Genomic DNA, 12,025 nt, shown 5'->3' with positions numbered 1-12,025 from the left:
AGGAGAAAAAAGGACAGACAACCAGAAGCATGAAGAAAGGAAAGACAAACCAAGGCCAAGAGGAGGAGATTAGGAAGAAAGAGAAGTAGACAGACTCTTTCTTGATGTTTCTGATTGGTTTCAGTATTCAGGGCTTCTTGGCACTTGTGCAAATTAGGCTCTATTTTTAGGTTCCAGTTAGTAGAGAAGCATTACGGATGATGCAGGATATCTGGATTTAGATAAAATAAAAGAACTTCTCTTTTTGAAAGCTTCAACATTATATCTAGGGTTCATTCAGCTTTCTGTAGACTGGTCAAAGATAAACTCACTTCTCTGAAGTAGATGCAATAAGTACGACATGTTTGCATGTTTACGTCAGTGGGTAGCACATGGAAGCACTGCAGCCAAGGGCTGGTGTCTGTCCCATCTTCCCTTCAGTGAGCACAGCTTGCTTCACTGTATTTAGTTTCTGGTTTATAAGACATTGGACACGATGACAGTATATCATCACCTTTTATTTTACATGATTGGTATCTAGTTCTGTTCTTACATGGAGGTCTGTTTTGCTCCCCTTGTTTAATGTGGTATTATAGGGCAAGAATATATAGAGATTGAATTTTATAGACTTTATGAGCACAGAAGTACAACTACAATATATAGTGAATCAGTTATGATTTCTTGGCCATTACATTTTACTTCTTGAGTATGCTCATTTTGATTCATTTGTTAAAATAGAATAATTGAATGACGTCAGCAGGAATGTTTACAGTTGTATAAGCCATTTGGATTTTCCTTAGACACAAAGAAATAATAATTTGGGTTTGTAGTATTGTGGGTTTCCATACTTAAGTATTGGAAAGTATTTCACTGGGAAAGTTAATGAAGTGACTGTAGCTACATGTTAGAATTCATACCAAAGCCAACTCTATCCAATGACCATCCATGTTGAGGGTTCCCAGTAATTCATTTATTTGTATATTCAACAACTATGTATTCTGTGTCTACTATGTGCTGGGTATTTTTCTGGATGATGTGGTTACAGAACCAAGACGTGAAGGACGCTGCTCTCAGGGAACTTAACTCCTGGGGGAGGGAAACAGAATTAAAATAAATCAATGATATAATGTGATGTAATGAATAAGTGCCGGGAAGAGAAAAAAGCTAGATAAAGGGAAGGGTGTGGTGTGGTGGCTATTTTATTTAGATAATGTTCCAGTTACTATTGCTGTGTGAAAACCACTCCAAAACCTCATGGTGAAAAACAACCATTTGATGTGATCGTGGATTCTGAGTCAGGAAAGCAGACGGGAATCTTCACTCCACAGTGTATGGGGTCTCAGCGGAGAGCTTTACAGTGGTGGGGAGGGGGGAGGTGGCTCTACAGGCTGGAGGCTGGAATGCGGCAGCTTCTTCACTGACGTGCCTCACAGTTGACTGGCTGTCAGCAGGTGCTGTGACAGGACGGACCACAGGAGGGCTTCTGGGAGCCTCAGCCTTTCCTGTGGCCTGGGCTTCCTCATAACCGATCCAAGGGGAGTCACACTTCCTTGCCTCTGGGTTCTAAAAGTGACTATCCTAGGAACAGGTTAGGAGCTGCTTCCTCTTTTTTATTTTTTTTTGTTCCACCTAGGAAACCGTGAAAAAATGTTTTATTCATTTTCGAAATTTTCTTTTCATAGTCTGTTTTTTATAATTTTATTGGAGTAAAAGTCACCATAAGATTGAGCCTTTTAAAGTACACAGCAGTGGTTTTCAGTATGTTCACAGAGTTGTGCAACCATCACCATCATCTAATTCCAGAATATGTTTATGACTCCATCAGAGAAACCCCATATCCATTAGCTCTCTGTTCTCCCCCTCCTCCCTGGGCAATTACTGATCTATTTTCTGTCTTTATAGATGTGCCCGTTCTGGACATTTCATAGAAATGGAATCCTACAATATGTGGCCTGTTGTATCTGGCTTCTTTCACTGAGTCTATGGTTTACAAGGTTCATCCACTTTGGGGCATATCAGCATTTCCTTTTTATGGCCAAATAATATTCCATTGTATGGAGAGGCCTCATTTTGTTTATCCATTTAACAGTTGCTGGACATTTGCGTTGCTTCCAGTGTTCAGCTCTAAAACTGCTGTGAACATTTGTGTATGCATCTCTGTGTACGTCCTCATTTTGGAAACCACACACCATCCTTCTGTCCTGTGCTCATTGGTGAACCAGTCCTAAGCCTATACAGATTTAGGGTGGGCTGTAGACCCCATGTCTCTGCCGTAGAACAGCATGTGAGATTGAGATATTGCTGCAGCTGCCTTTGACATATAGAACCTTCTACAGATAGGATGTTCAGAGAAAGTGATGTGGGACAAGAGATCTGAAAGCCGAGAAGCAGGCAGCTGTTGGCAAAATTGAGGGGAAGAGCATTCCGAATATGGAGAGCAGCTGCTGTAAAAACCCTGAGTCAGGAACCAGCTCGGTTCTTCCCTCAAACTCCAGGGTTAGTTCGGCCAGAGCCACAGGGAGACGTTCATCTTTGATGGATGAAGATTACTATTTATTGAACCTCTTCTATGTGCCATATGCTACATAAGTATATTGCATATTTAGAATAACCCTTTGTGATAGCAAACCTGATTTTTTTTAAGGTGAGGGAACTGAGGATCAGTTTTTGTTGTTTTTTTTTTTATGTAAACTGTACCCAGCTTGGAGGCGGTGGGGATAGAATCACGATTCTGAGTAGGTTCATCTTATAAAGCCCACTTGTACTTCTTTTACTGAATACATCATGGCCCCCAAAAGGCACAATTTAAAAGCCACTTGAAGATGTCAAGAATTGTCATTTTTAAAATAAATGCTTTGTAAAGGACTCAAAAGAAAAGGTAATCAAAAGAAATTAGCAAGTAGGACTGCATTCAGAATGATGTTGCATTCCCTTTTACATACAGAGTAGAACTCATGCCAGCTCATTACAACAGTCCTTTTCAATTAGGGATTAAATTTACATTTCAAGAATGTTGAACTATTGTAAATAAGTGCAAATAATTTGAAATACAGTAGATTTCCAAATATTATTTTGAGGACTGCTCAAAATATCATTTTCTCTGTTACAAAATCTAGAGTTTAAAACTGTCCATTTTTGTGGCTGAATTAGGAAAAATTTTAGAAACAGTTCCTTGTTTATTCAAATACAAGATCATATTTTCTAGAATAGGATTGTTTTTGTGAATGTCATGGAAAACAAATTCTTTGTTTCTCTGAAGTTTAATTACCCCTGCTATACATTTGCCATAGATGATGTTATCCCTTATTTAGAATAACAAAATTAGTTGTGTTACAATTAGGGGAAATTATTTCTGAAGAAGATAAGTACATCTCATTTTAGAAGCAGATGATCTTCTAAGAAACAAAGATATTGTTCTATATGCAAATATCATCAACTGAAGAACAAAACCAAGAATTTAATTCAAGAAGAACCCAATTGTTTCTAAAGGGAAAGTTTACAGTTCACAAGAAATTATCAATTTCTATTTAAAGGCAAGTAAGGAAACATTTCTTCATATATATATATATATATATATATATATATTATTGCAGAAGTTTGGTCTTTAGGAGCAGTTTATGTTCCCACGGCTGATACTTGCTGATTCATAATTAAAATCTCAACACCTCATTTTTATAGGGGAGAGTGATCACTGTAGTAGTTACTGTTTGAGGATGACAAATCTTGAAACAACTAACTTCTCACGCAATTTTAATTCTTAATATTTTAAGTACTTATGTCAAACACTGCATGTGTGTTAAATCAGGTAACTTTGAATGTGTGTACTCTCACTTTTAAAAACAAGAAGTTAAGTCTTTATTCTGGTCTCTGATATGGACCATTTCCCTAAAGAAAATTCTTTCATTCACTAAGGACTATTTATTAGGTGCCATGCATTACATTAGGTGCTAGGAATGCAATGATAATAAGAAGTGGTTTTCATCAAGTATCTCTCTGTTTACTAAGGTGATAAGATATGGAGAGTAATTACTACTGTGCAAACAAGAATTGTTTTATTGGAGTTACGTGGGGTGTAGCGGAAGGGACAGGAAAGGTGTGAGCCTGCAGGGAGGGTCTGGTGGCAGGAAAAGGAAGCCGGGAGAGGAGAGGCTGGACACAGAGAGGGGATGGGAATGCACATTCAGATTTGACCTCATGGAGAAGGGAAAGCCACTTTGGAGTAGAGAAAGGCAACACTGATCAGACATACGTGGTCAGATTTAGGGAAGGACTAGCAAGAGCAAACATCAGCCTCTTCCCTTTGCTTCAGACGGTGTCTCTCACTTTTTCTGAACCCCCAAATTTCTGGTGTGTACCCTTGTTAAATGCCAGACTTCCCCTGATCGTATATAAGTGGTTGTCTATCAGACCTCTGACTACTGCTTTCCTGGTAAATTTCTCACCATCAGAATTTCCCCTTCTCTTCCTGTAGAAAACTTGTTTACACATTATGGAGCGGTCTCCTTGTAGTTTCTGCTTCATCTAGCAATGGTCATCCTTTACCTGTTAAGGTGTTGAATCTGGTAGAAACAGCAGTTTAAAGATAGGTGAAGGGTGAATACACAATGCAATATACAGATGAAATATTATAGAATGGAGCCCTTGAAACCAATATCATTTTATCAACTGATGTCACCCCAATACACTTAATTTTAAAAAAAGATAGGTGGAGGGCATTTAAAAGATGCTTCAAAAAGACTGTTAGAAATCAGTTCAAACCTGATTTAACTGTCCTATATATCAGATGCATAGCCGATTTTAAATAAACTTCAGTTTTAAATGACCTTCAGTTTCTTCTTGTGGTAAAAACCACCAAAAAAGATAATTACTATAGTATAAAAATGCCATTTGTTGAAAAACGAATATTTTTAAAATATTTGTTCTCTTATCTCTTTTGATGAAGAATTATATATAGATCTTTAGTGTTAAAGGGAAAAAATCATGTATTTTTAAAGAGGTTGCAGAGGTACAGTCCTAGCAGGCATATAAACTGTGCATTTAGTGTGATACAGCTCTAAAAATGCATTAGTATGAGAGTATCTAGTTTTAAACGAATGTGGTTTTGCTCTTCCTAACATGAGAAGGAAATAAACTTGACCTGCCATGCATTAGGGACCATAAGATATTTTGACGGGATTTTGTCTTTGTAATCTATACTATATTTTCACACCTAGAGATTATAAAAGAAATTAGAAATCACATATAAAATCTTACTGTTAAATTTTATTTGATTTGGCTCTCATTGAATCCAAACCATTTTATGCAGTGCTAATTATTTAGTCTCAGCTTTGCTCTTGAGTTAGCAGTACCTGATCAACTTTCCAACTGTAAAACAGTTTGAAAATCAAATGTAGCTTACATGCAAGACCCAACAAAATTAAAAGTGTTAAGTACGTTTTGGCAGTTCACTTTTATTATGCCCAGTCCTCAAATGTACCAGCAGATAATCATCTGAATGTTAGTTATTTTTCACATGCTTATGTGATCACACAAAAAGTACATGCTAAAAAGAAGCAGATGGTGACAGATGGGGAAGGTTGAATAAGGTGGTTTTGGAAACCTAGAGAAATGCACTTCTGTAATAGTGTAAAAATAAAAATTATTTGATAATCAAGTTAGAACTAACGAAAAGATTGCAGAAATGACTTGATTGTTGGAAAATACATAGTATCTTGTTCTGGTTCCTATTCAGAGAAAAAATGTATATACTTTTGTTTCATATAAGTGTAAAAATTATTGTTTTCAGTGGCTGAAAATGTGTTTTTTGATGCATTCTTAGTTTTTAGAACCTCATTTTTAGAAAACATTCAGTTGCTGTCATTTTATTCATTTTTCTTTTGAAACCTACCAACTTTAGTATCTCTTTATATAACACATATTCTGAAAATACCTGAAGTAGACCAGAATATTTTGATAACTATTTTGATACAAAAAATAGCTCAATCATTGTGATGCTATACAAATAATAGCACAAATGGAAATGAAATTCTATGTAAATTTAAAGCCAAAGATATACATTAACTTCTTGAGAATGAGTTGAGAGAATCGTATAATGTAAGGATAAGGGTAGTTACTAGCATGGAGTGGTGTAGGCGGGGGAGTAGTTAGAACCTAACATGATTTAAATATGTTGAATGGAATTTTATTTATTTATTTTAAATACAACAAAGAATAAATGTTGAAGACATCATCTTATGGGCTCTGTCAATTTTCTCTTTAGGAGAGCTGAAGAGAAATGAATGAGGCCAAAGTTACTTACGTATGCACATTTAATCTATAGGTAAAAACAGTAGCACACATAGTTACATTTTGCTTAGCCCTTGGACAGAATTCTACTGTTTCTATCAAATTGCAAAAGTAAGTCTTAAAATTTGTAAGCTTTTTATAGAAATAGAAACCTGTTTTAATAGCCTTTCTAAAATGTGTACATTCCTAACATTTTATTTAATTATTAATAATTCATGAAACACCTGTCCTCTTAAGGTATCTTTGAAAGCCTTCATTTTCCTGATGGTTTTGAAAAGGTCTCCTCACCAATATTATGGGGAAAATTACATAAAGGATCACAGTGATTAGTTTGGGTAGAAGTTGTATGCTTTATAGTCAGAATTCATATTTAAGAACTTCTGTCGTATGTGTTGGCTTAATACTGATACTGTTTCTGGATAGTACTAAAAAAACATCCCATTTTGTCCCCAAATTGGACATTTTTAAAACATGAACTAAAATAATATTTTTTTAGTTCAGTGTTAATGTCTGTTTGTGTTTATAGGTAGCGGCTTTTACTGGCTTAGAAGTCTGTCAGTTCTTGTAGTAACTGTAGTAACTAACTTTATTCCCCTAAAGTTTTTTTTCATTGTTATGTGTGTGTGTGTTTTGTTTTTTTGGTTTTTTTTGCTTTAATAGTCAGAATATTTGCATTCAGTTTAGAATGACTCTAGTTTAAGCACAAAGTTTGATCTTAAATACTCTGAAGTATAAGAACGTAACAGAACTAACCCTAACTGGTAACACTAGTGATAACCTGTAGTATCTTACAATGGCTATTTCTACTTGGGTTACAAGGACCCAGTTTCTGGGAATCCCATAATGTCTGCTGCTTCCGGTTAAAAAGGAAGTATAGAACTCTCTGGGAAGATATGTATAAGTATGATTTAGTCACCAGTATTGTATCCACTTAGCTTTTCTCTTGTTCAAGAACATTGCCTGTTCTAGCCAGAGACTGCTTTTGTAAGTACGATGTTAGCTGTATCCAAGAATTGTGTGTGAATGCTAGGAACAGTCATAGGCTTAGAGCATTCTAATTCACAGCACATGGCAGCTACGGTTTCAGTCTCTTAAGAATTATTAGAGCATTTGAGAATATATATTTATGAAGAAAATACCAAGAACCCCTGGAATCCGTACTTCTTATGAAATATATACTTTGCCTGAAGCTGTAATACATTTTAGAATCTGATTTACAAGACTTCAAGGTCTTTTTTTTGGAAGTAAGTTCCTATGATGTTAAGAATATATAAAGGGTTTCCATAAATGGTAAGGTATATAAGTGTGTGTTTATGTATAAAACACATATATCAGTTACCTGAAATATAAGGTTACCAGAAAAAAAAAATTTTTTTTTTTGAATTAACGGTAAATTGGTTCATCCAAGTTCGCAGTTTACTTTCACAACATAGGTGTGCAGAGAGTTTGTTTGGATGTTTAACTTTCCCCCCATCTGTTCTGTCAGGATTATTGATCGAGCAGTAAGCCACTCTAGGGCATACGTAGCCTCCTTGCAATTGCTCGCCTTGGGTGCATTGTGTAGCCTTGGCGAACAAGCTGAGAGAGGGGTGTCTTCAACCTTCCAGTAAATCCTGATTGGGAAAAGAATTTTGGAATATGGTTTTTGAAAGTGCCCACTAGCCAAATACATATGTACATTGGTAATTTTAATTGATGATAGCATTTTAAAATGGATGGTTTATTATTTAATATCATTCTTTTAAATTAGTAACCAATCAACTGCTATATGTGGTGATTTTTTTAACTCACATGGTTGTCTTATAAATGAAAGTGTCTACATCAAATATTACCAAGTATTAATCAAATATTACGAGAATATTTAATAGTAGTTGGTACCTGCTGTGACCTCCTTGAGTCTTAGGTTTTATTATATCAGAAAGTGAAGCAATGTCTGGCTACTGGTGAAATTGAAACCATGCCTTGTTCCCTAGAGTTTGTGCACTGTTTGGGTATTGCTTTGATGTGACCTCCCATGTTTCCCCGAAAATAAGACCTAACCGGAAAATAAGCCCTAGCATGATTTTTCAGGATGACATCCCCTGAACATAAGCCCTAATGCGTCTTTTGGAGCAAAAATTAATATGCGACTCGGTCTTATTTTCGGGGAAACATGGTATCATCATTTTTCAACATTTACATCCTCTGTTGTGCTTTATCTCTAATTGTGCATTATATCTGTAAATTAAAGCACATTATGTTCAGAAGCAAAGCCACTTAGTTTCAGAATCAGTGTTCATTTTACAAAGCTAAGTAAAATACACTTTAGTTTATCAAGCAGATTTTTTTACAATGCAGTTTTATTTTTCGGATGTTTATTTCTCTTCAAAAATAAAACCTTTTTTTTTTTTTTTAATGTACTCACTTTCCCTCTGGCTGCAAACCAGGTATTTAAACAAAAATAAAGGATTGCCAGTTTTGCCAGCTGGGGATGAGAACCCGGCTGGTGAAATGTGGGTTCGGGAAGCAGTTAATCCAGCTTTTATGCTTTTTATGGTTTTATGGAAACAAAAAAAAAAAGAGGTTAAAAACCACATTTGGCTCTTTTTTGTGTGTGCCACTGTTTTGTTGGTGTTGTAGGAATGCAGTGAAAGATTACTTAGATTAAAAATTTTTTAGGTAGTAGGTAAAAGGCTGGATCTGTAAGATAAAGGCCCCAAAACAGTACATTTTACTAATTGGACATTAGATTCTTAAATAATCAAAAGTGACTGGTATTTAAAAATTATATATGCAGCATTTCCTTTAACGAGTACACAAGTAGAATTCCTCTGCTTCTTTAGGTTATTTCTTGTCTTCTGTATGTTCTTACATTACTCATTTCAAACAAATAGACATTTGAAATATTTTTGGCTAAACAAGAATTTGTTGTTTTTTTTCCCAAAAATATTTTGCTTAGTTTGTGATTTACAAAGTATTTTTGGAAAAACATAGGAACTGGACTCATGTTCTTATCTTGCCAGTGTAATTCCTAGTACTCTTTAGCCAGAAAACAAACAATGAAACGATTGAATTTAAAATGTTTTCATAGCATTTGAAAACACTACTAAATATATATTTAAGTTTAACATAGTTCCTTCTTGAAATTATATGCTCCATCTTTAAATACCTTGCCTGCTAAAGTGCCTTAGCTATCAAAAATACCATGTACAAGTCTACAAAATTGAATTATTGGTAAATTTTAAATAAAAGTCACAATAGGAGTAATCTTCAACAGCATTTTTACTTATTTGAAACTAAGAAAGTTTGGAACATGAGTACTACGTACTTTGTTCTGTATCAAATTCTCTTATATAATCAGTTATAAGATTTTTTAGTTGATAAATTTCATGTGTATGATTTTCTTGATCTATTTATCCCAAAGCTGAGGATCAGAAAAAGTAAGCATTAAGATGATTCAAATATAGTGGCTTAAAGTAAAATACTGAAAGTTCCAAATAAATGCATTGAATTCCATTGGATAAGGAACATATCTAATAAAAAAGTAGAATCAAAGTTTTCCTGGGATATGATAACATGACAAGTTATCATGTTTTGATTTGAACAGGTTGCTCTAGCCTGAACATAGCCTGATACTTTCATGTCATTTCTTACTAAATTTAATTTCCATGTAATGTAATTTGGAAAACAAATTTAAGGATACATTACAGGTAATTGAGTCCATGATTTTTGTTTTTTGCATTTAACAAAAATTGTTGTGAGGTTCTAATGCTTTGGATACCAAAGTTTATTACACCCCAGACAATAAATCTTCATATTCACTTTGTTGACTAAATATTTCCGGAAAGAGTTTAAACATGGAGAGGACTCCACAATTTTTCAGATTTTTTTGCTTGGTGGTCATGCCTGTACTCTTTTCTGTGACATTGTGTGTGTTTACTCCTATCTTTCACTCTTTGATTTGTGTTATTTCTTCTTAATGCAGGAATGTGTAAAGCACATCATAAGCCTTATCAGCATGTCTTAGTTCTAAGTTGTGACTTAAAGTCCCCATTAGAAACCAGAATGAAAAAGGAAATAGACCTAAGAAAAATATGCAAATATACTAACGGTTTTCATTTGATCCTTAGTGCACTCATATACTCACTTACTTGGAATTGCTTGTGTGACTTAACCTCTTTCTTATATACTGAACATTTTGGAAAAATGGAAAATTTCACATACCGTGTTTCCCCGAAAATAAGACCTAGCCAGACAATCAGTTCTAATGCATCTTTTGGAGCAAAAATTAATGTAAGACCCGGTCTTATACTAAAATAAGACCGGGTCTTATATAATATAATAAATGTAATATAATATTATAATATAATGTATATAATATATAATACCTGGTCTTATTTTACTGTGATATAAGACCGGGTCTAATATAATACCGGGTCTAATATAATACCGGGTCTTATATTAATTTTTGCTCCAAAAGACGCGTTAGAGCTGATTGTCTGGCTAGGTCTTATTTTCGGGGAAACACGGTATTTGGTATGATTTATATCTTTTCTAGGATGCTTCATAGTTTAAATGTCAAGCTGTAAAAGTAGCCTACCTAAGCTTTGAAAATTAGGATTAATTTTTACTTAAAAATCTTGTTTTATAAATAATGCTTTAAAAGTTAATGTACAATAATCTTTTTTACTGGTTTCACTTTTAGGTATTGGAAGATAATGACTATGGCCGAGCAGTGGATTGGTGGGGCCTAGGAGTTGTGATGTATGAAATGATGTGTGGCAGGTTACCTTTTTACAACCAGGATCATGAGAAACTTTTTGAACTAATTCTAATGGAAGACATTAAATTTCCACGAACACTCTCTTCAGATGCAAAATCATTGCTTTCAGGGCTCTTGATAAAGGATCCAAATAAACGGTAAGCCACAAATAACAGTGAGTTACTGATGAATGTGGTTAGAAATTGTGATATGGAAATTAATTCAAATATATATATAACTAATTCTAAGAAGCAATGTATTTGGTGTAAACGTCTTCCCACTGAGATCCTGACTTATTTTTAGCTGCATAATATAGAACATTTAAAAAATTTCCTCAACTGTTTCTGACTTGGAAATTTTATGCAGATTTTACCAAATAAGGATCTTGAGAGTTGTGTTATCCCTAGTATGAGTGAACTTTCTTAATTGCCCTCGTGCTTGCTTTTATGGGAATAAAAGGACCCCTTTTGGTCTTTTCAGTCTCTGGGCCTTTATGTTTCTGCCGATTCACCTTATAAAAAAGGATAGGCCTGCTCGTACTCCCTTCCCACCCCTACTATGTCAACATATTTAACTACCTTTTTTGCTTACTGTTTGAAGATATTCTTTTCCACGTGTGGCTGAAAGGACTAATGGCAAAAAAGTAAATAAATAAATCTTGATACAATTTGTCTTTCTATTTCAATAACTATTTCAATTTGTCTTTCTATTTCAATAACTTAAGCCCTTTGCTTAATGAGCTCTAGGATTCTCATTTTTATGTTTATATATTCATTTACACATGCGTTTTATAAGTCATGTGAAATGACTATTAATTTTAACATCCCTTAATATGTGTGTTTGTGTATATCTATGTATATATCTCCATCCTTCCATCTAGATGTGTATGTGCGTGACAGTATTTTTCTGAAAATCTCTTAGATCTTAAGCATCCTGAGGATAGACCATTTCACATATTGTTGAATATATTTCATAACACTTCACATAGTGTTTTTTGTTTTTTACAATATTGTTTATTGT

At 34.4% G+C, this 12,025-nt stretch overlaps 1 protein-coding gene across 1 annotated transcript in view; it reads left to right on the top strand.

Annotated features, from left to right (window-relative positions):
• AKT3 (AKT serine/threonine kinase 3) overlaps positions 1–12,025 on the top strand; it is a 252,816-nt gene that overhangs the window by 211,958 nt on the left and 28,833 nt on the right. The window contains exon 10 of the mRNA XM_074316835.1: positions 10,949–11,163. Within this exon, the coding sequence (XP_074172936.1) occupies positions 10,949–11,163 (215 nt within the window). The remainder of the gene's footprint in view (positions 1–10,948; positions 11,164–12,025) is intronic.

This window comes from Rhinolophus sinicus, linkage group LG12 (assembly GCF_036562045.2).
Source record: "Rhinolophus sinicus isolate RSC01 linkage group LG12, ASM3656204v1, whole genome shotgun sequence".
Classification (NCBI taxonomy): domain Eukaryota; kingdom Metazoa; phylum Chordata; class Mammalia; order Chiroptera; family Rhinolophidae; genus Rhinolophus; species Rhinolophus sinicus.
The sequence above is the reverse complement of the archived record's forward strand: the minus strand, read 5'-3'. Positions and strand labels throughout refer to the sequence as shown.